The sequence below is a fragment of the Alternaria viburni genome (genome assembly GCF_023758015.1).
Source record: "Alternaria viburni strain BMP 2772 chromosome Unknown scaffold_21, whole genome shotgun sequence".
Taxonomy (NCBI): domain Eukaryota; kingdom Fungi; phylum Ascomycota; class Dothideomycetes; order Pleosporales; family Pleosporaceae; genus Alternaria; species Alternaria viburni.
In genome coordinates, this window is record NW_026055790.1 from 262,313 (window position 1) to 285,015 (window position 22,703).

At 54.3% G+C, this 22,703-nt stretch overlaps 9 protein-coding genes across 9 annotated transcripts; 4 read left to right on the forward strand and 5 right to left on the reverse strand.

The window, feature by feature from the left end:
- Nucleotides 1-1,484: 1,484 nt before the first annotated feature.
- Nucleotides 1,485-2,977, reverse strand: J4E79_008656 (uncharacterized protein; the record flags this gene model as incomplete). Its single annotated transcript, XM_049357511.1, has 2 exons — nucleotides 1,485-2,497; nucleotides 2,551-2,977. 2 exons carry the CDS (start codon nucleotides 2,975-2,977, stop codon nucleotides 1,485-1,487), a joined length of 1,440 nt encoding a protein of 479 aa, XP_049207982.1.
- Nucleotides 2,978-4,608: 1,631 nt separating this feature from the next.
- J4E79_008657 (uncharacterized protein) lies at nucleotides 4,609-5,707 on the reverse strand (the record flags this gene model as incomplete). The annotated part of the gene is made up of 3 exons (XM_049357512.1): nucleotides 4,609-5,175; nucleotides 5,223-5,337; nucleotides 5,388-5,707. The coding sequence occupies 3 exons, from the start codon at nucleotides 5,705-5,707 to the stop codon at nucleotides 4,609-4,611; spliced, it is 1,002 nt and encodes a 333-aa protein (XP_049207983.1).
- A 1,523-nt stretch (nucleotides 5,708-7,230) lies between these two features.
- On the forward strand, nucleotides 7,231-8,256 carry J4E79_008658 (uncharacterized protein; the record flags this gene model as incomplete). Its single annotated transcript, XM_049357513.1, has 3 exons — nucleotides 7,231-7,411; nucleotides 7,465-7,669; nucleotides 7,818-8,256. 3 exons carry the CDS (start codon nucleotides 7,231-7,233, stop codon nucleotides 8,254-8,256), a joined length of 825 nt encoding a protein of 274 aa, XP_049207984.1.
- A 530-nt stretch (nucleotides 8,257-8,786) lies between these two features.
- J4E79_008659 (uncharacterized protein) lies at nucleotides 8,787-9,357 on the reverse strand (the record flags this gene model as incomplete). The annotated part of the gene is made up of 2 exons (XM_049357514.1): nucleotides 8,787-9,083; nucleotides 9,136-9,357. 2 exons carry the CDS (start codon nucleotides 9,355-9,357, stop codon nucleotides 8,787-8,789), a joined length of 519 nt encoding a protein of 172 aa, XP_049207985.1.
- Nucleotides 9,358-10,003: 646 nt separating this feature from the next.
- J4E79_008660 (uncharacterized protein) lies at nucleotides 10,004-11,573 on the forward strand (the record flags this gene model as incomplete). The annotated part of the gene is made up of 3 exons (XM_049357515.1): nucleotides 10,004-10,617; nucleotides 10,796-11,447; nucleotides 11,520-11,573. 3 exons carry the CDS (start codon nucleotides 10,004-10,006, stop codon nucleotides 11,571-11,573), a joined length of 1,320 nt encoding a protein of 439 aa, XP_049207986.1.
- Nucleotides 11,574-12,667: 1,094 nt separating this feature from the next.
- J4E79_008661 (uncharacterized protein) lies at nucleotides 12,668-15,011 on the forward strand (the record flags this gene model as incomplete). Its single annotated transcript, XM_049357516.1, has 2 exons — nucleotides 12,668-13,607; nucleotides 13,678-15,011. 2 exons carry the CDS (start codon nucleotides 12,668-12,670, stop codon nucleotides 15,009-15,011), a joined length of 2,274 nt encoding a protein of 757 aa, XP_049207987.1.
- A 2,041-nt stretch (nucleotides 15,012-17,052) lies between these two features.
- On the reverse strand, nucleotides 17,053-18,800 carry J4E79_008662 (uncharacterized protein; the record flags this gene model as incomplete). Its single annotated transcript, XM_049357517.1, has 5 exons — nucleotides 17,053-17,601; nucleotides 17,666-18,090; nucleotides 18,146-18,356; nucleotides 18,434-18,524; nucleotides 18,574-18,800. The coding sequence occupies 5 exons, from the start codon at nucleotides 18,798-18,800 to the stop codon at nucleotides 17,053-17,055; spliced, it is 1,503 nt and encodes a 500-aa protein (XP_049207988.1).
- An 886-nt stretch (nucleotides 18,801-19,686) lies between these two features.
- On the reverse strand, nucleotides 19,687-20,634 carry J4E79_008663 (uncharacterized protein; the record flags this gene model as incomplete). The annotated part of the gene is made up of 1 exon (XM_049357518.1): nucleotides 19,687-20,634. The coding sequence occupies one exon, from the start codon at nucleotides 20,632-20,634 to the stop codon at nucleotides 19,687-19,689; it is 948 nt and encodes a 315-aa protein (XP_049207989.1).
- A 350-nt stretch (nucleotides 20,635-20,984) lies between these two features.
- On the forward strand, nucleotides 20,985-22,535 carry J4E79_008664 (uncharacterized protein; the record flags this gene model as incomplete). The annotated part of the gene is made up of 1 exon (XM_049357519.1): nucleotides 20,985-22,535. One exon carries the CDS (start codon nucleotides 20,985-20,987, stop codon nucleotides 22,533-22,535), a length of 1,551 nt encoding a protein of 516 aa, XP_049207990.1.
- Between the last annotated feature and the right edge of the window lie 168 nt (nucleotides 22,536-22,703).

A 22,703-nucleotide genomic window follows, 5' to 3' on the forward strand; every position in this document is an offset into this window, starting at 1 on the left:
TGAATACGCTGAACCCAGGTCCTCTATCAATGATGGATCAACTCGGCAATTAGATTGGTTGGTAGGGAAGTGGCGCCCTGGGAAGGAACTGCACAGCCTTTTTCAGGAAATTGGACGCGCGAAACACGGGGATGAACTTGCCGAGTCCTGGTACCAGGATCACGAATGGGACCGAATGGGGTACTTGTACGAAGTGGAACGCGTCGCGCAGATGAGGTTTCGCAATTACGGGAAATGCGTTTAAGAAGAGAAACGGACGAGCAAACAACTACCTGGTAGTCCTCCACGAAATATCTATTATGAAGTTCACAAACCGACCAACTTATTAATTAACAATCTAATTAAGAAATAACCTAACCAACTAAATTAGAACTTAACAGCCGAACAACCTAACTAACAACCTAACAACCGAACGACTAAGCAACCAAACAACCGAATAACCTAACAATCGAAGAACCTAAAAGAATAACTACTCTAACTCTACTCTAACCTAAGACAAACACTCTACATTAAAGAACACTACAAGACAGGCGCAGAGATGTACCTAACTAACAATCTAACAAACCAACGACCTCTAAGTCTACTCTAATCTAACAGAAACACACTACAACATAGGTACCTTAAGACAGGCGCAGAGATAAACGCAATATATTTACGCTCTATCTCTCTAGATCGTCTATACCTTCCAAAACCAACTGTATAGCTTCTCCCAAGAAGTATCGCGAACGGAGATGAAAGTGAACACCTAATAACGCGTAGAACTACGACAACTCGACACGAAAATTTGTAAGGAGAAGTAAGCTACTAATTACATTGCGGCGATGTGCATACTTTAACACGGGCAGCGGCACCAGCACCAGCATCAGCACCTTGAACAAACCAAGACGCCCGGGCTAGATAAGATGCACTTATAATACCAGTGTCTCTCCTTCGGGAAAAGCATTAGGAAACAAAAGTAAAATTACACATATAGGCTCGCAGTGAGATCCATGTACAAGACCTCAAAGGACTACGTAAGATAGCACAAACGTTTACACACTAAGAACAGCTCTTTTATAGCGATCGCGTACAAGACTGACGTCGGAACTAATAACCTCGTGGTAAATACAGCGACGCCTTCTCCTATCCCTCACACCCTCTAAGCAGTCTTTAACAAACCTACCAACGTAAGTTGTGGATTAGACGCAGCACTAGTAAGTCTCACAACACCTCATTTCCACTTTCACTTCGCTCATGTCCCCATCATCTCATGCCTTTTCCAGAACAATAAACAATAAACAATATCATTACAACTAAAACACTACTAACCCTGGAGCCTACGTTGTCCTTGAATCGACTATTTTGCGTCGTGTGAACTTGATGTAAGCTGCAGGCCTAATGCACCCCATCACCACTCCCCTCTCTCACCCTCTCTCCCTCCCCCTTCCATTCATCCCCTGCAACCATCCCCCCAAACCCATCCCGTACAAACCCCCACCCCATGCCTACCGCATAAAGCTCCCAAAGTTCAAAAACGTACTCCCACTCGGTTTCTGCGTCGCACTCCTCGGCGTAACCGGCCTGGTCTTGTGTTCCAATTCCTCTTTCGCTTGGACCGTGACGGGTTTGAAGGACATGGGTTGGTATGGCGGACCACCTTGTGCTGGAGATGACTGTTGCTGTTGTTGAGATACTGGTTGCGACGACGGCGCATGGCTGTAAGATTGGCTAGATTGCGGGTGCCACGGCATACCAGCCGGAGCCCAGGCAGTCGTGTTTGTGGCATTTGTGGTATTTGTGGTGTTTCTGAAGGAAGTGGGTTGCTCGCGGGTGTACAATCCAGAGGGCTGCTGTGTAGATGCAGAAAACGTGGATAACAGCGGTTCACTCCGTTTTCTCTGCAAATTCCTCCGTCGACTATCCTGCGCCGACTTCTCCAGCTTCTCAGCAATCTTGCTCGTCTTCGCCGTATCCATGGTGAACCAGCCTGCATCCAGAATCTGCTGCGCGGTAGGCCTATCCGTAGGAACCGGGTTCAGGACCCAGCTCAGGAACTTGATTTCCTTCTCTGGAACACCCTTCTCCAGCAACCTCTCCCAGTGTTGTCCTTCGTGGTGCGAGCGGTCGTGGTATGGAAGTCTACAGCCGTCGTAGTAGTCCAAGGCGCCTAGTCCGAAGTCGTGTGCTATAGCTCGTTCGACGGATCGTTCTTTCTGGCCTTGGCCTGTGTTGCCTTGGAGGAGCTCGTCGTAGATGCCGTATTTGTTGAAGGAGGCTTGCGCTTCGAGGAGCTGGCAGTAGATGACGCCCCAGGACCAGATGTCGGCTGGCTGGTTGATTTCGTTGCGGAAGTAGACTTCGGGGGCGCGGTAGACGATGGGTTGGACGAGGCCTTTTGCTGGCTCCATGACGATTCCTAGGTCTCCGAGTTTGGCGGTGATGCGGTCATCGCCGACGGAGGCTTTTTTGTTGGGTTCGTCTTCGAAGCCGCTTAGGAGGATGTTCTGCATCTTCAGGTCTGGGTGGGGTTAGCTTTTACTTGTCATCCTGGTTGTGTGTGTAGAGGCTCACCTGCATACACCAAGCCTCGTTGATGCACATCCCGCAAGCCCATCAACGCCGAGCGCATGATACCCTTGAGTTCCACATCGCTGAACTGGCGCTTCTTGCGCGCATCCCAGAGAGTCGATTGGAGGATCTCGAGCACGATTCGGGGCGGTTCGCCTCTAGCGGATGGTGGGATGCGGTCCACTTGTTGTCGGATTGTTGGAATGCCCTTGAGGAGCTCGTGCATGATCATCTCGTGTTGGAACTTTGGCCATCCAAAACCGACGTCATCATCTCCGGGTTGCTTCACGATGAAGATCTTCGATTGAGAAGCTGCGTCGACAGCTACCCATACATTGGCCTGACCGAGTGGCTTCACGAGAAGATACCGGTAGCCGTGTTCGCCGACGAGCTCGGCGCCCTCGCGCAATTGGATTGTAGCTCCGACCATTGTGAAGTGGCGACCGGAGGTAATCGAGGTTCTAGTATTCGACACAGAAAGCGTGTATCAGTGTGATTCGGGTTGAGTCGGTGAAGTTGTGAAGGTAGTAATCGCTCAAGTCCCATCCATCGAAGTAGATGAGCAGAAAGGAGAAAGCGACGTCAGGTACAAGATCAGGATATGGGAACGAAGTGGATCCAGACGGACGGATACCGGCTGTCAAGTTCCTAAACTTAGAGAGAACGGTGTTTCCAACATTGGGAAGCTTCAAGCCTGAATTGGCTGCTTGATTGCGCAGGGCAGAGCGATGACGGAAGGCCTGCAACGGTTACGGAAGTGGCGGACTCGCGTCATTGGCCGCTGCGTAGTGGCCATGGCAACATGTGTCGATCTGGCGCTGTTGATGCTCAATAAAGTGCATGCGATGCTGCATTCGATCCAGGGACACAGCCTTTGCCTAGGTGTAGATCCTTGGGGCTTAGGTACTTCCGGGAAGAGTTGTGGAGTCGGAGGTCGATGCCCCCGCGTTACCTAGCTGAACATCTGAGATCTACCATGATCATCCCGCACACCAAAATACCGCCTCGATTACCAGCGCCAAAGACGACCACGCATTTTACGAGGTCTAGATAGACCTAATCTTCTGCTGTATCGCCACTGCAAAGAACCTCCACCGCCTCTACGCCTTCCCTTCCCGACGTACCACGTCATCCATCCCAAAGCTGCGCAGTGGCCACGACAATCTGCCGATCTCTCCATATTGAAAAAGTAAACAAACTTCACTTGCTCTTAAACGCTCAGGTTCGTGTTGAACGTGCAGCCACCAGCGAAGTACATGCCAGCATTGCCCTGGCACACGCGACGTCGCGATATAGTTACGAACATAGTAAGCTTGATGACAAGGGGAGGGAAGTAGCGAGGCGGAAGGGTCAGGGCTTGGGGGCCAATCATATGCGGATGATGGCAACAAGTGGGGCCACATTTGCGTGTTCGCATGTCGTTCGGAAAGCTCGGAAAGACATAGTTCCTCAACCGTTCGTGATCGCAGTTGAACATGGAAGATCCTCTTAATGGGAAGTCTGTTTAGTTATCTTTGTTTTGGTTGAGAGCGATACGCAGCTGTCTACAGTCATCATCTCATACTCGACACATGCATGAAAAGTCACGGCCTTGATTACAGTTCGGGATGATAACTACTCAATACATTTCATATTAACATAAGCAATAACGCTTCTTCTTCTATCTAGATAACAACACTTCGCATCCCTAAGCCGAGCTCTTCGGTCTTTCATACTGATGCCTCCGCGGTCCGGCCCCGGTCTGGCCCTTTCCCTTTCTATGAGGATTCCACCCCAAGTCCCCCTCTTCAGACAACGACAGTGGTCCAGCCTTTTCATGTATACCAACAGCGCCGGTTGTGGTCTAAATACCACAATGTAACAACAGTTAAACAAGCTAGGAGGGCAACGCAGCCCTCGATCAATAATGTGGATAGAAGCGAACAAAAGGTGTTGTAGGGTAACGTAGAAGCGAAAATACGAGGCGGCTGCGATGATGATGGTGGAAAACGCCGGATAAATGCAAGACATGTGAACGGACGTAACGCTGAAACAATGCAATGCGCGGACTGGATGATGCGATCAGACTTCGTGGCGGTCGTCGAGCTCGAAGCTTCGTTTTTGGCTGATGCGACGGTAGAAGGGCATCCTTTGGTTGAAGTAGCGCATCTTTGGCGATCCAGGTCCGGTCGTGCGCTTGTTGAGAACGAAGAACTTGTACAACATGCCGAGGATTGCGAATCCAACGACGAATCCGAAGACGGTGACAAGGAGCCAGTGCTTGGCGAGCCAGAAGATGATCTTGACATCGGTCCTGTGCCAGCTGTTTCCGAGGTGGTGGGTGAAGAAACTCCAGGGGTGGTTGTTGTATTCTTCGGGGAACAGGATGCGCACGCGGTTCTGGTCGATGGGGCCGGCGTTGTTGTAATGTCTCCACACAAGACTGAGGAAGAGAGGTCCGGTGGAGGCCATGACGGTGATGTAGGGGAGTGGCCAGCGACGGTTGTAGTCGGTCAGGGAGTCGATGGCCTTGAGGAAGAAAGGGTGACGAGGGACCGCGCCCATGGCATCGTTCGAGATACCAGTGGGAATGGTGCGGCGAACCCAAGCTGGGTAGGCAAGAAGAGGGTCGAGACTGCGGTTGCATCCCTGAGAATGTTAGCATTGCGACGGTTGAGAGGACATGCCATACGTACATCGTCCAAGTCAATGTAAATTCCACCAAAGTGGTGCAGGACAAAGTAGCGAATAGCATCGGCGCGCTGGATGGGGTAGGGGTAACCGTCGAAAGTCTCGAGGAACCATGGGTATCTGACAATGTTAGCTAAAACCTCGCGTGACATGGACGTGGGAGCGCCTACTCTTGAGCGATAAACTCGCGCGACTTCTTGTCGGTCCACAGCTTGTACTCGTAGTCGGGATGGAGGTCCAGGCAGCTCTGCTGGGGGCCCTTCCAGTGCAGCGGTATACTGTCGTTGATGTACGTCTGGTGGATGATCTTGGGGATCAATTGCGGCGCATCACTAATCGCGCTCGAGTTGGGCGCAGGGAGTTCTCCGCGGAGAATGGCATCCTCGCGGCCAGTCGCAATCAGAAGACCGAGCAGTGTCCATACGCTGTGTACCGCGAAGCCGAGGACGACGATGGTGACCAGCAGGAATATGGTGACGCCTCTCCGCATGGTTGCTGTATTGTTCTCTGCCTCCTTTCCCGATGGATCGTTGTGCACGGACTAGGTGGTGAGTGAAGAAAAGGCGCGAGGGCGGGATAGAGATGTGGTATTAAAAGAGGTATAAATCAAGCATCCGGCAAGCATCAACGTCCGTCTAGTACTTGGCGGGAGGGGGAGGGAGAAAAGGGCAGAGGCGTGGGCGTGAGACAAAAGACGGGCGCTGCGCGTCTAGAGGGCTAGAGTGAGGCTGTGCACAGACGCCCAATCTCAGGAGGCACGCTAACGGGGTTCGCGCCTGCCCCCTCCAGGCACTTCACATGTCAAACACGGTTCGAGCTGCGACCATCCACCCCCACACCGTTGCGGTGAATATCTGAGTGTGCTCGCCTTGTTCCACCGCTCTTGGGTCCAATTTCACTGTCTGGTCAACGCAAACAGCCCCGTCTCTCACTCGCAGTCAGTTCCATAAGCCGTCATCGTCGCGAGAGGCTGTGTAGTGAGGCATTTCCGTCCCGCCTATGACGCGATGCTGCAGCGCGCTACATCTCCCACACTCGCTTCCCACCAGTTCCCACATTCTACGCAGCCAGCCAAGAGCAGCTCACATGTCTCCTACGTCGACCAAGCAGTTGCGCAGTACGCGCGATAACCTTGGAAGCTAACAGCCCGCAGTGTATGTACACACCGTTGCTAGGCGCCCTGGCGTGTGTTTGGCGGGCAAATTTCTTTTGCACCTGCTGCTAGTCGATCAGGACCCACCAAACTGGGAGAAAACCCAGCAAAGAGATGGACCTTGGTAGACTAGCGCCCAATTCGACAGTCGGCGCATTCAGTGCTGTCTCGGTAGTTTTTGCTATCGTGACCCTGGTACTTGGTTTCTCACTCCCACGGCAGGAAGCGAGCTTCATGACGTACCAACACCAAGCCTTGTCTACACAATGACGATGTTGATTGAGAATTGTTCCGCGGGTAGCACGGTACCAGGCTGGAGCGGAGTACACAACTCATGATTCGGTTGCTGCTAGCATCCACTTGAATGTGTGGAGAAGGGTCTTCGCCAAGACCTCCGAGGGCTGTAGCCGAGCCTTGCAAGTGCGTGCGAGCATCTTGATTCCGTCGGGTCGCATCCCGTCGAATTTACTCCGCGTTTTGTAACAAGTCCGTGATCCGCCTGAGGTCTCATCTTGAATTGCGAAATCGCTGTCGAGTAGTCTGGGTGTTGAATGTTGCCATCTCAGGCGTTGATAAGTAAGGTCGACTGGCCGAAAGATTTCTCGCTTATTCGAGAAGCTGTTACTCGCCGTCGCGCCTCCACCATAGGAGATGTGATAGAAGCGACGCTTGAGCGTGTCAACTGCAGTATGCTGAACTCGCAGCACGAGAGCAAGGCACCTTCATTTTTCACCTTGTTCGACTTTGCTATGCCGAACAACGCCCTACGACCTATCAGTACCTTCTAGCCATGTCACCAACTTAACGCTCTTAGTTAAACTTCCATTCAGCTGGTATTCTGCACAACAACTCCTACCACGATGCTGATCCCACTCGGACTATGGACGTTGCTAGTAGCTGCGGTCATGTCCGCGGCCATCTCGAACGATAAGCCTACATTGCCAGACAGAGCGGATGTTTATCCTGGTGAACCGCCTGGACCACGTACATCATTTGTTGTAACTTCCAAGTTCTGCGTCATCCTGCTATCTGGGCTACTTGGTACGCAAGACTGCTCGCTTCGTCTAGATGCAACGTACAACTGACAAGAACAGGATATCGCGTTCGAATACTTGACCGCCAGCCCTTCAATCGCATAACCCTGACCCAGGTCTACGTCTTCATCCTCTACTTCCTCTCGATTGGCTTCGCTTTCTCGGCCGCAGTCGTAAACAACGGCCTAGGGCTAGGAACAAACGCTGTCTGCAAGGTCGCCATGAGGCTGTGCATCGTCTTCTATGCCGGCAGTAAAGTGAGCATGTGAGGCGGTCCCTCTTAGAGAGATCATGGATGGATTGGAAAAACTAATACCCGGCTTGGTGGGTAGGTATCTCTTTCTCGTCGAGCGAGCGCACGCCCTACGAGCACCTTACATGACGCGCTATCGTGATCCGTTATGGCTATACAGCACAATTGGCATCGTAGTGAGCCTCGGTACCATTGGATGTGTCGCGTTCATCCTACCGGTCTTCTGGATCTCCGACGATGGACGTTGCCGCATTGGTGTCAAGCGATACACGGGCATCCCGCTCTTGACATGCGATATTGTCATCAACGTCTACCTCACGCTTGTGTTTGTTTACCTCTTGAGCCCTTTGGTCAGAGGCGGCCAGACCTCGAGCGCCAGTTTCCCGAGCCGTTTAGCGCTGTGGATCGGCAATATTTGTAGTCAGACAAAGAATAAAGCCACGCCGAACCTTCATCGATCAAACGAAGTCATGGCAAAGAAAGTTGAGACTCTACTGTGGAAGACTTTCTGGGGAACAGTCATTGTTATCGTGCCGACTGGCGCAAACCTTGCCTCTCTGTGCATCCTGCAGGGAAACGAACTGGCCTTTGTCCGTTGAGCTCTGACTGAACATGAAGGCATTCACTGACGTGTTCTGGTGGCGACAGGTCTGCTATACGATTTGCACGTTGGATGGTACTTTCACCACCAGCTTGTTGTGAATCTGGCTAACCGAATGTCAACAGTCACGTGGGCTGCTGTGGTATTGCACTGGCTCACATTGGCTGGTACCGACGAGAAAGAAGGCGGTTCTGCAGCGTGAGTAACGAGCCTTCCATATACTCGTATCTGACACGCTGCAGGCCACCGGCACGTCAAAACACGTGTCCGCAAGTTCCACGGCCTGCAGCACAGCCCCCGATGCGAAAGAAGATTTCAATGTCGGACCTTTCCTTGAATTCGTTTTCGGACGATGCAGACAAAGATGACGAAGGGAGGTTTCCAAGCAGGCGAGGTCTCAGCAAAGATCACACATCAACGACGCTTCATCGGAGCCCCAGCATACGTTCGGATTCACAATGGAGAGACTCTGGTCATTCTACTCTGGTATCTGTTCCCAACAACATCGTCTGACCAGGCTGGATGAGGTCAAAAGTCGGAGTCCTCTTCTTCGATGATGGCTTGTGAGAGCAGACCCCGCCTGCGAGGCCCAGCAACCTTTTTCAACACCACGGGCGTCGCACTCGGTGAATGGTCGATGGGTTCCTCCCTCTTCACACGCCGCGCCGCCCTGTACTCGGCGGCTGTTCTTCCCTGTTCAGGTTCCTTGGGCACGATGGGTGCGTCGATCTTGAGGGTCGATGACAGGAATCTAAAGATAACAAAGATGATGGTGCCGGTGATGCATCCTATGAGGCTGGCTGTTCCGAAGTAGACGTATAGCGTCTTTGTAGATTAGTATGGTAGAGATTATACGCAATGGAGCAAGATTGAATACCTCTATCCTCTCCAACCACTTGACACTGAATGGTATCGATAACACTTTGATGATTGACTGCCCGAGGTGGATGAAGGGTAGCAGGACGAATGTGATGACGTTGTAGAATGGAAGTAATAGGATGACGACGAGATTGATGAGTTTGTTGATGGGAAACCAAATCACGTGTGCCAGCTGCACGGAGATGCGTGCGACGACTGAGAAGACGGTGCTCGCGTCCATATCCGCGCGGGCAGATGTGTTGACGCGTTGGTGGTGGACGGGCGCGACTCACGATACAGGGCCGACTGCCCCACGATAGGTGTCATTGGCTCGTGCATTGAGCTATCGGCGATGGGTGCAGCCATGGAAATGCTAATCCCTGTGAGGCGCTGCATGCAATCCAACGGCCGGGGCCAGCTTCAACTTCAGTCCTGTAACGTCGCCCTCGTGCACATATCCAGCGGGCGTATCCATGGGGAACCAGAATTCGCGGTCGACGACGCCGACGTCGAACCCGGCCTCGCCCACCAACAACGTGACTGCATCACATGGCCACGGGCACGGCAATCCCAGCGGCCACGGGCACGAGCGACCCCAACACCACCACCACCTGCCGCACCTTCACCCGCCGCACAGCCAGCACCACAGCGCCCGCCGCCGCGAGTCGATCCAGGCGCTGAGTGCGGCCAAAGCCCCCGCGGCTCCCAGCGTGAGCCTCGTCGACGCTGAGAGCCATCCCACGTCGGCCCGCCCCATCTCGCGTGGGAGAGCGCAAACCGTGGGAACTAGCACCAGGGCCATTACCTCGCAGCTGCAGGCCGCCCAGGACCACTACAACAACACCCAGGCCCGCAACCACAGCGCCCACCACGACGCCGCCGCCACTATGGGCAACGAGCAGAGCAGCCAGAAGGGCGCCCACTTCCGCAGCAGCGACAAGGACAAGGACAAGGACAAGCAGGGCCATGCCGCCTCCCGCGATGCCACTCCCCCGCAACCAGCGCCTGTACCCGACGCAGCGCCCATTGACGCAGCGCCCTCGACAGAAACCTCACCCCGCGCGCCCTCGCCCACCGCCCCCGTCGACGTCCCCTCCACCCTCGCAGCAAGCTCCTCCCCACCCCTCTCCTCCGCCATCCCCTCCTCCCTCGACCCAGCCTCCGCCTCCGACTACCTGCCCCCAACATCCCAATTCTCGCGCCCCCCGCGCCTCCCCCTCCCCATAGAAGAAGAAGTACACACCCCCGGCAGCCCCATCATCTCGCCCCAGGAGATATGGACGCCCGTCCACGAGAGCGACGCCGATGGCATGTTGCCGCGCAGAAGCTCTATGCTGAGTACGACAACGGCGGATGATGAGGATCTGGGCGAGGAGTTCAAGGGGCCCGGGCAGGGGAGGCCGACTGTGCCGACGCTGATTGAGTGGGAGGGGAGTGGGGAGAGGGTTTATGTGACGGGCACTTTTGCGGGGTGGAATCGGAAATATAAGTTGCATAGGAAGTAAGTACTGCATGTCTTGGAGCATGGACTCTGCCTGGGAATGATTGGCTAGACAGCCATGCGCCTGGCTATAACGGTCGATGCAGGCAGACGCATATGAAGGTTGCGCCTCGAACTCGATTCTGCATCTGCCGCCTTCGAGGTTACACCACACACCGACAGTACTAACATCTCCCAGCGGCCCCAGCAAGAAAAAAGATGCCCTCTCCGCCTACGTCTCCGTCACCCCAGGAACCCACCACCTCACCTTCCTCGTCGACAACGACATGCGCACAAGCGACAAGCTCCCCACCGCCGTAGACTACACCAACATCCTCGTAAACTACATCGAAGTCCCCTACCCCGAACTCACACCCCTCCCCGCCAGCCCCCCAGCAAAAGACGCCGCCGCAGCCACCGACCCCCTCGATGCCGCAACCCCCGTCCAAGAACGCGAAGCCCCAGCCGGCATGTACCCGCCCCAAATCCTACCCCCCACCCCCGATCTAGACCCCGCCTCCATCACCGCGCCCCCAATCGAACCAGCCAAACCGGTGGTTCCCGAGCCGACGAAGAAATACCACCAAAACATCCCCCGCTACCTCCTCGATCTCGATGCGCCCGAGGAATCATCCCGTTTCGCGCGCGCAAACGCCATGACGAATAATCTGCCTGCGCCGCCCTCCCTCCCTGGTTTCCTGGGCAAGAGTATATTGAACGGCACGACGCCGATGAAGGATGATAGCAGTGTGTTGATTCATCCGAATCATACCGTCCTGAATCATCTGGCGACGAGCAGCATCAAGGATAATATTTTGGCTACTAGTGCTACTACGAGGTATAAACAGAAGGTATGTGAAATGAAGAGTTTGTGGGGGAAGTGGATGATGGGGATGAGGATGCATGCTAATGTGTGGATATAGTTTTTGACGACGATTATGTATAAGCCGAAGGAGGAGCATGGGGAGGTTTATTAGAGGGGGGGTGGATGTGCGGTGGTGGTGGTGGAGGGTTTGCGCCTGGTATGAGGAGATGGTGGGAAGAGTGGAAAAGACTGAAGTCTGCTGTCTGGGAAGGCGGACAAGAATGGTGCGTGAATGGGAAAAGATGGACGAGCTTCGGCTCTGGCTTCGGCGTCGGGCTTTGGCTACATGTGTTTTCAGGGATCGTACAAAGTGTTTTGGTTCCCCAGGGCTATGCGTAGGGTGTTATATCAGGAGTTTCCAAAGGCGTGTTCTGGCAAGAAGCATACGAAAGCGAGCTATTCACGAGTTTACGGGCTTTTTTTTCTTGGTTTCCGTATAGTTCAATACCCCATAGTGGTAGCATTTCTTGGTGTATATATCTATTTGATATATTTGCGGCGATTATGAGTATGCAGTTGGTTGTGCTTTGCCTCCTGTTTTGGGATTCGATGTGGGGGAAAGGCGTGGAGACGAATGGTGGGTAAAGTCAAGGGTCTGGGTGATGTATGAACAGCGTGGAAGTATGGGTCGTGAGTGAACCCTTGTTTGTCTGCGGAAATCGGGTACTTATACTGATACGAAGGAAGCCGTATCTGCGCCAAGATGCTTCCAACTTCACACCTGATCTACTTACTTCCCTTGTTGAACTGTCTTTCCACTTTTTTCTCTTCTTAACGCCAGTTTCTCTGTATTTTTTCATAGTGGGATTGTGCTGCGGAGTATAAGTATGAGAGGTCGGTTAGTTTGTGTGAAGGGGTGTTGAGGTGCGTCATTACAGCGTCAAGACCCTGATCCGGGGGATTTAGCTGTTCTCGACATCAGCATAGTACCCTGATACTCAAAGCAGGCGGTCGATGTGTAAGGAATGAGGTGAGGATGATCTATTGAGTGGCAGAGAGGGGGGTTGTAAAGACGGGTTCTGCACTGCCATAGTACTGAGGGGAGACGTTTCCTCCTTCTTCATCTCAGTTTCCAACACTGAACTCCTATTATTTGTACCCTACAGCAAAGCGGGATACAAGACGGCAAGACATCGTCCTACATCACCCTACCACTTCTCTCGTCACAAGCACCGCACTCACTTGTGAGTCAGTGAGCGAGCAACCATGCCCCGACGCAACACCTCCAAGTTCCGCGCCGCCGCAGAAGAAGACTTCGCATTCCCCGCCACACCATCCGCATCCTCACCTGGTCTACCCAACGCCAACACCACCAACTACACTTACACTCCCTCCCCATGGCCATCTCCATCCTCCTCTTCAACCTCCATCCCCACACCCTCCCACTTCCACGACGCACCCGAAACACCCACATCCTCGCCACCCCCTCCCTTCTCCAGCACCGGCAAGGAAACCAACACCACCACCAACAAATCCTCCAACACCTCCGCGTCCAAAACAAAGCACTCAGCGCCATCTTCCCCATCTCCACCCACACCCTCCCGCCTCCCTAGAACCGTCAATGTTAACGTCAGGCCCACTCAGAACCCAAGCCCCAGCACAAGTCAGAGCAACCTCCTCTCTTCCCGCATCGCGTCCTATGAAGCACGCACCGCGTCTGCGCGCTCACCCACGCGCGGTGCGGCAAAGGGGCGGAGCACGTCTGTGGATCCGACGTTGATGGGGTTTGGCAAGTATTATGATGCTGCTACGAAGAAGTTTTGCGTTGGGGATGATGAGGGCGGTGCTGAGCCGATGGAAGAAGAGAGTGAGGATCTGGGGGAGAGTCGGGGACGTAGTCAGACTATGATACGTGATACGGTAGAAGAAGAGGAGGACGATGCTGTGTTGTCGAGGATACCATCTGTGGCTTGGCCTCCGGGTGTGTTTCCTCCAGGTTTCGAGGCGGGCAATCGACGTGATGCGAAGAAGCTTCTGGACGGAGAGAAGGATGGTGTCGTTGCAGTCAGCCCCTCTGTCGCGCCATCTGATTCCTGGCTCGCGTCGCCCGATGCCGGGCAAGAAGAGGAGGCGAGGGAGTATTGGGATGATGTGTTGGCCCATGTGAACGAGGCGGGTGATGATGCGCTTCGGGAGAAGAAGCAAGGTATGTGCTCTCGCATCCTTCCTCCATGTATACTTCCAGTGTGCCGATACTGACGAACGCCATCTCACAGTCCTGGGCTACCCCTCCGACAACATGGACTACCACCGCAGCAAGATGCCCGCCCGCGACGAACACAGCGAGCCAACCGAATTCTCAGAGCGAAAAGCCAACAGAGACAAAGTCATGCAGGTCCTGATCAACAGCGTGTACCCCAAGCACAAAGTCGAAGGCGGATTCTTCGACAACACCGAGGTCTTGAACGAGGATCGTAGGAAGCGGGCAATCTGTATCGATGATCCAGATGCCGACGCATCTCCGCCGCCCACGTGTGACCGCTGCGAGTACGTCACGTTGCCGCTGCACGAGCGACTGAGGAACAAGCTGCCTTCGCCAAGTGTCTTCACGCCCTGGACATACCGGTCAAAGTACCACGAGCTTCGAGCTGTTGAGATGGCTAGTATGAGCCAAGATCTTCCACTCAAAGATGACTCGCTCAAAGCAAGAGGTATGCATTACGACAGCAACAGAGCGGTTCTTGAGGCGGCGCTGGAGGAAGACAGGATCTTGAGGAAAGAGCCACACGTCGTCGATGCACTCAGGTGCCACTACGGCCACAATCTCAAGGCACCAGGAAACATGTCGTGTGGAACGCATCATCCGCGAATGATATCCGATGTCGACACGATGCAGTACTTGCTCTTAGGGCAGCAGGAGCTGAGACGCGATATCGAGCGCCTCGAGTGCGTCAGGCGTGCTGTAGGAACCTCCATCTCGACGGTGCGTTTACTGCCGACCCGCTACCGTGGACAGGCCAAAGGAAAGGTCCTAAGAAGAATGACGGCAGAAGAACATCTTGAAGAGCTCGCGAGAAAGGCACTAATGGTGGATGACAACATGTCCGATGTGCCCGTGGATGAGCCGTTTCCAGTCCAGTCTGAGCAGTACCGCACCTCAACCAGCCTTGATACCATTGTGGAGAGTCCGCCCAGAGCGCGTAGCATGAGCGTTGGGACAGCACTTTACGTGACTGAAGAGTATACCCCTTTCGTCGAGCAGCCGAGACCACGTCAAAACGTTACGTCGCGATCATCCTCAGTATACAGCGGCAGTGCTGCAAAGACCAAGAGGAGTGTTTCCATCCCGCCCGCTCTGCCTGGACTATCAGAGACCAGCGACGCCGGAGAATGTCTGCCTCGGGAGAAGGATCGTGCGTCTAAAAGGATTATGCAGAGTATCCGATCATTTCACAACCGCGGTCGGTCTCGTCCTGCGTCATCAGCCAGTAGCGAGTCGAGTCGTACGGGGAGGCGCGAAGAACGTGGGAGGAGGGAGGGTGTCGTCATCAGTCCGACCCGGCAGGACGAGGAGAGGTATCCCAAACGCCAGAACATTGTGCAGCAGTGAGTGATGGAGTCATTCCACCACCTGACCGCGTTCATCTTGGAATACTTCTTGGACGACTGTTTCGGTGGTCTTTATACTGCGTTGACATCCGGAAAGCAGTATAGCAGTCGATATGATGAATGGCGTACACGTGTAGTGGCAGTTCTGACGGCGTTTCAAGTTGGAATGAGAATGGTGCTGTCCACGATGGTGTGGCATGGCTCCATCAATGGCGGAGCGGTTGCGATCAAACATGGGTTGGAGGTTGACCGTACTCAGACGTCCGTTTCGGTGGACTTTTGTCACGGCCAGAGGGCGATTATCGTCAGTTCAGCCGTAGTCTGCGCCTATCTATTAGTAGATAGTCCTCTGAATCCGACCGCAAACATACATATCAAATCTTGCCAATATCCTATTGCCTGTCTTTGTGCAAAAGCTTCCGACTTGATGACCGAAGTTGGTCCTAACCCAGGATATCATCGCTTTGATATGAGAGGTATTGACCATAGTCATGACATCGTCAGTTGGCAGCGAGTGAACCGAGACACCAGGCCCAAATGAAGCCATGCAGGTACCTGATATCAGCACGTCTTGTGATGCTGACAAGCAGCCCCAACCCAGACAACTCTGTCAACCACAGGATGTCGTCCATAGTAAGCGCATCGATCCACCGAATGCGTGTGGTAGATACATCCGCAAACAGGAAACTTCTCGACTACTCGAATACACATACTGTGGGGCTGGTGTTCGGACCGATGGCAGTGTCGTCTTGAAATAAGTTCGCGCGAGGTATGTGGAAGGGAACGAAAAGATACATGAGTACTTCAAGATATCGCAACGACGGCATATAAAGGGAATTGTTGACCCTCTGAACAGATCGCAACATCCGCGACGAGCCTGCTCTGTAGGCACCGTCTCGAAGCCCGGGACTAGTGGGATATGATCCTTGCCTGGTGTGAAGCATAACGGTTGTTCTTCCTCTGATGCGCTTAGCGGCCATGTCAAAAAAAGCTGATCAGCGTTGTCAAATCATCAAAGATAGTAGTGGGAAACAGTCTCATTGGTGCCGTGATACTCTTCCACCGGCCGCAGACACCCGCATACGAGCAAGGAGGAGGACGGCGGACACGAAGCCACAGAGCAAAGCCTCGTAGTTGACGTCCAGGTATATTTCTTGGCTACCGAATGACAGTCCAGGGTCGCCTGCTGGGATCCTGGTGATGTCTTACCGGCGCACATGGCTTCGCGGTCACAGGACGGCTGGGGCTTGTGGTTCGTCCGGAGGGAGCAGAGCTGAGATTAGAAGACCAGAAGGCAGCAACGGATGTGCGCTACCGGCGGCATCCGTGCTGTGAGCACGGGCTGACAGCGATGCTTCTCTCGTTACCACAGGAAAGTGCCGATGCTAACTCAGACATTCCAGTGCCCAAAGTGCGCGGCGTGCGGATGCATGCGGCGTAGTGGCAAGAAGGATTCGTACGTCTCTCGATTAGCATCCTTGTGGATGAGCAACAAGCTTCGTGGTGTCGTGTGTGTGCAGGGGGTCACGATGTCAGACGCGACGGAAGTGGCATGAAGCACTGACCACCCGACGTCAGCCCTAACTTCTCTTACTAAGCGAAGAACTACCTTGGTAACTCCAACACTTCCGAGGTCATCCATCACATTGTTCTTCATCTATAATCCTGAGATGCCGTATCTACCTCCGCCGCGTCATCAGTTGCTAGAAGCTTCTGGAGGATGCAGCTGGGAAGCATTTAGTAATGGAGGAAGCAGCGATGCCCTCCTCTCCGCGTTTTGTAGTCGCCAGGAGGGCTAGAAACTGGCATTACTATCCACGGTATATCTAGTAAAAGAGTTGTCAACAATAGCATTGATGTAGTCGGTACGGGGACTTATAGAGCAAACCTTGCCTGCTGATCTGCGAAGTATGTACGTACGTTCAACTATTGCTTTTGCGACTAAATACTCGAGAAGCGGATAAATTACAGAAACATCTATTCGTAAATTCGTAAACCCCATCCTGTCATCTCAGACCAGCTGCTCTTCCTCCCCCAGCCAACTAGTACACATGCCGCCACCCCCTCTCAACACCCGTATGCTCACTCCACCCCTCCGCCTCATCCAACCTCCTATTCAAACTCTTCGCCCTCATCTTAACCAGCGTAGCACTCACAACACAAGCCGCACACCCAAACAGAATCAACCCCCCACCCAGCCGATAAAACGGCTCCTGACTCGTCGGAAAGAAGTACGGGCTAAACCAATGACTAGTCTGACTAATACAATTCGCAATCGCAATGAGCGCCGCCTTCTTGCTCCTAGGCGCGGGGACAAGCGTCGTCTCCCAGCTCAATTGCAGGTTGAGGCCGGAGTAGGTGCCGCTGATGAGCAGGATGAGACCGACGTAGCGGGCGCCGATGTTGAGGGTGCCGATGAGGGCGGCGCAGCCGACTGCGGACATGACGATGGGGAGCACGATGTGGTAGTAGGATTCTTGGAAGCGGCCGGATGTGTATGCCATTCCGCAGGCGAAGGCATAGGCGATGGCGTAGGGAGGGGCTTGGACGAGGTAGGTGGTCAGTTCGGAGAAGTGGAATGTCTTCATGATCTGTTTTCTTGGGGTTAGCACGCGGGGAATAAGTAGCACGGTGGTGCTGGACATGGGGACGTACCGATGGCAGGAAATCCTTGAAGCTTTGCGCTGTTACGAGCGCGAAGTGCATCAGGCAGAAGTACCAGGTAAATGGATCTGCGGCTGCGGCTTTGACACCATCCCATGTGCCGCCGACACCCTCGTCATGGCCGCCGTTGGACACTTGGACGCGGTACATGGCCATCTCGCTCTCTTCTGGGGTCAGCCATTTGGTGTTGTGCGGCCACGATGGAAGCAGGAAGTAGGCACCGGCGGCCACGACAATAGATGCAGCGCCCTCGATGATGAAGAACCATTGCCAAGCGTGGAGACCGAGAACTTCGTCCATGTTTGTCAAGATACCAGCGGCCAAGAACCCAGACAAGATATTCGACATTGTGTTGCCCGCATGCCAGATAGCCATGCGCATGGGATTCTCTTCTTTGGTGTACCATGACGATGTCACTGTTGCGCGTCAGTTCCAGGTCTTCAATTGATGGCTTAGTGCGCTTGGACATACTCAGCGTAATACCGGGGAAGAAAGGCGCCTCAGACAAGCCAATGAAGAAGCGACACACGGCGAAGCCAGCTCCATTGGTCATGGCTGGCATGCAGATTGTGGCTGTACTCCATGCCATCATCATGGACGGTAAAAGCCATCTTGGGTCCGCCTTTGCGAGCCACAGGTTACCGGGGAGTTGGCCAACGAGATAGCCGACATAGAAGGTTGACTGGAGATACAAGGTTAGCACAAGCTTTAGAGATCATCACGTGTAAGAGTAAGCTTGTGATGGCGGGAGGAACATACTATACCCGTATTCCAAATAGTGTCGCTCATGTGCAAGTCCTTCTGTAGCCCAGCCAGACGTGCGTTCGACACGTTGATGCGATCGAGGTAGCTAGGTTTGGTAAGCCCGATGATGCAAGACCACGCTTCAAAAAACTTACTTCATAAGAAACATGAGTGTGATGCATGGCATCAGTCTCCAATCAAGTCGTTTGACAAGTCTCTTGTTCAACGCATCCATTTGTTCCTGGCTCAAATCTCTCAATGTTTCGAAGCGAGCCTGGATCTGCTGCGGTGTGATAGGGCCAGATTCTGGAGCTATCTCCTTGAACTCAGCACCTGCCATCTTCTCGTCGATGCTCGTCATCTTCTCTTCGGTGTTCGTCATGTTGCTGGGTCGAGTGCGTCGATGACCGAGCTGTGAATTGATGATGCATCTTCACGACACCCACCTCGTCGTTATATAGACAATCGGCCATTTGAAAAGCCTTTGCACGATTGGCCGCGGGCTATCTCACGGATTCAGTTGCCAAAGGCGTCTAGCAAGCATACCAAGGGTCTAGAGAGGAGGCTAATAATGCGAGCAGGCCTGGGGAATGCGGGGCCCCAGGAAACGGCGAACCATGGCAGTGGATATGCGCCACTGTCAGTCCCCGTTTGGCAACTAAGGCTGGTTCCAAGAAGCTAGAGCGAGGGGACGCCGGTACGCGAAGGATCTCGGAGCGTTGTCGACACGCCATGCCTCGAAGCGAGCCCTTCCAAGGTTCCTTCCCGCGGGTAAGTCGAAGCCGCATGCGTTGCCGCGGGATGTGTAGCCCATGCCGTCCCGCGGCTGGACTGTAGACTGCGATTTTCGTGAGGTCGCCCTCGCATGACATTGCCGCGGGAGATTGCAGAGCAGAAGATGCGCCGTTGACCACGTGCGATGAACGACGTTGTACCAGCCCGTCGGTTGTCGGATCAGATAGGGCGCCCAAACTGCCCCACCCTAGCACGTCGGATGGTGCACAGTCAGGATTACTTTGATCTACCATCACAATACAACACAGCGCAAATATGTACTCTCTTGAAAGCCATTAGAGCTATGCAGCATAGCGCGTCTATACACAGTTGATTGATTATAATGTCACATGTAGTCTTCGGCTAGGGTTCAGTGGCACGCGGTTTGATAGAGACAATGATGGCAGTAATAGTAATTTATCGTAATACTTGACGACATGGAGCAAAGCCAGATTCCATGGATATCAATCAACGCCACTAAAAACATTCGACGTCTATAATGATGACGGAGTCATCAGAGCTGCGAGCTTCTCATATACAGTGAAAACTATGCCGCCACTGAAGACCAATCGGCCCAGTCGCATGGTGCTGCCACTCCAGAAACCGCGGACGCCAGCATGTTGCATAACGCTCCAAAAGGCCTCCATTGTACTCGCGCCTTGTGCGCTCTGGGCGCGCGTCTTGATGGTATCGAAAGGCTGTGTTGCATAGACAGTAACGGTGCCGGCTATGGCACCCAGCCCGAACGTGACGAAGCTATTCTGCGGCAAGTTCTTCTGGCGCGCGACATCCTTCAAGACATTGTAGGAGCCCATACGGACGGCAGAGGTGGCTGACTGCTTCATGGTGGTGGAGACGAGCCCGCGATATAGGCCAGGCAGGCCGTGAGTGTGGAGGATCATTTGGGTGGCGTGGAGGCCCCCGCGATAGCGCGCGGCACTGATGCTCTTCGCGTTGTCGATCAGGGCCGTCTTGACGCGCTCCGTGGGCGTGACAGCGACGATGCTCTCGACGCTGCCGGCCAGCATTCCTGCCAGCACGCCGCGTGCGGGAGACAGTACGCCATGCTCGTCGGCGAGGCGGTTCCGGATCGAGTCGAAGGAGAGGAAGCGCACGCCGGCTTTGAAGGCGGTGCCCACTATCAGCGTGGAGCAGCCTGTGTAGATGGCGCCGACGCCATGGGTGCGGGCGACGTGAGCGACCACGGCGAAGGGGTTCTTGGAGCCACCGCTGCCGGCCTGCAGTTGGGCGCGCGTCTTGGCAAACTCGAAGGGATAGGTTGCTGTGGCCTCGACGCCGCCCGCGACGGCACCGGATAGCAGCGAGACTAGGGCGGTTGGGGTCTGTTTCTTCGTGGCTGTGGAGACACGTGACTTGGCGGGTGCGGGCGCGGGCGACAGGGTGCCGACGTCGACGCTGGGGGGTGCAAGTGTTGCGCTCATGGTGTGCGATGCCGGCCCCGAAGAGCCATGTTGCTATCTATATCTTCACACTCCCGTCACCACTCCCGTCATCACGACTACCCGTCTGGCCTACCATGAGCGACCGCGGTACTGATGGCTACCCGTCTGGACGGGCCGGACACGCAAACGGGTGGCCGAGTCATGCACATTCTGCCGCAGGAGGAACGTAAGTCACGACAAAGGCGAGTGCAGCGACGTGTGAGATAAAGTGCAGTGTGGAGCGGCCCACGTGCGTCTGCGTTTCTAACAACCTTGGGAGAGACTAGAGGCGGGGCCTAGGCAGAGCCTATCACGCAACGTTGTAATAGCATGCTAGGTCATGAACCAATATGCCGCTCCGGGAGACGGACCCCGATTTCGAACGTGAACTCTTCGAACAAGTCAAAGCAGCCTTCAACGAAAAGTACGGGTGTTTACAATACTGGCTCCCACTACCACTCATCCTCATCAATGAACAGACGGAGCCGTCATTAGCATGCCATGAACCCGCAGAGGAAACCCTGGCCATCAGCGCCCACACATCCGCACGCATCCATGCCCTTTACGAGCAGAGTGCCGCTGCGTATAAAGCAGCTGAAGACCCGCCAGCCAGCATCGCCCTCAGTCTCGAAATCGAGACACAAAAGTACGACACAGATGACCTAGAATGCCTGGTGTGCTACCATCGCAGACATCACTCGCACCGCCTGCAGCTACAAAACCCAAAGACACTACCAGATCTACCCTTCATAAGCAGCCTATCCATCAGGTCAGCGTGTGGCTCCGAAGCCGATACCGCAAGAGACATACGCCCTCTATCTCCCCTCGTACCACTGCAATGCCTCGTCCACCTGCCAGCTATCCAAGCATGGACCGCCCGCTGGTTATGGGAAAGACCCATGCCCTCCGCCCTTTCGAGCAAGGTGATGCGCGAGCATTGGACCTGGCCGTGGGAAGGTCCCTTACGAAACGCTCGTCACGAGTTCGGCGCTGCCATCATAGACCAGGAGGAGCACCTCTGCGGCAAGAGGATCCCCGCCAGCCTGACCAGAGCCGCACTGCATTTCTGGCCGTTCTTCTCACTCCCTAAACACGATCAGTCGATAGCCCGGCCCAACCTGATCCACCCCGCAGACAAAGACCCAGTCTCCATCGGTCTGCGCAGACTTGGTACACAAATAAGCATATTCGACATCCGCGCCATGGTGACTCCCGACCTCTTCCCCACTCCCGACGCCCCAACCCCCCAGCAATGGTCACAAATGCGGCGCTTCAGACTGGAATTCCATCCCTTGCGTCCAGACGGGCGGTGGTACTTCATCGGTCCCCGAGGCGAGGACCCCCACGACTCTGAACATGGCGGGTACAAGATCTCAGAAACTGAACATTACCCCCGCGAGATCGACGAGGAGGAGTGCGGGGATCTTCGTGGTCAGTATGATTACGAAGTCACCGATGGGCCCGAATACAATGTAGACATGTTCCGCGTCCAGCCTTGCAGAGAGCGCATCGAGCCGCTGCTTGCGGCGTTTGCGACGTCGCTGACTCGCGACAATATGCCGGATCTTGAGGACGCGGAGATGTTTACGCACCTGTGGTGGCGTCCTGGAGACGAGAGAGAAGTGGAGGAGTATGGTCTAAGGATGAAGAAGGGGCATAGATGGGGTGTCAAGTTCCTTACTGGGCGTGGTGGTAAGGAGCGCACAGACGGCGATGCTGCTGCTGCGACACCAAGACCACCGGTGGTGCAGTGGCAGATTGGCGACTGGAGACCCAGCGAGAAGGTCATGAGTATGTTTGAAAGACTTGGACAGCAGGAATGGCGCGATCTCGAGTGGAATAGGTATAGAGATACGGCGGGGCGCGATTTGCTGGGTAATAGTCAGTCTTCACCTATATAGTCGGGCACACATAATAACGAATAATCTCTACATCCCGATCGACTTCAGCAAGGAATCGAGGTAGGACTTGAGAAGACCTCTCAGTAAATCACCACATCTCCAACAACACCAGCAAACGCGAACATGTGAAGAAGTGGGGTATCTAACATTCCTTCTCCTTACTACGAA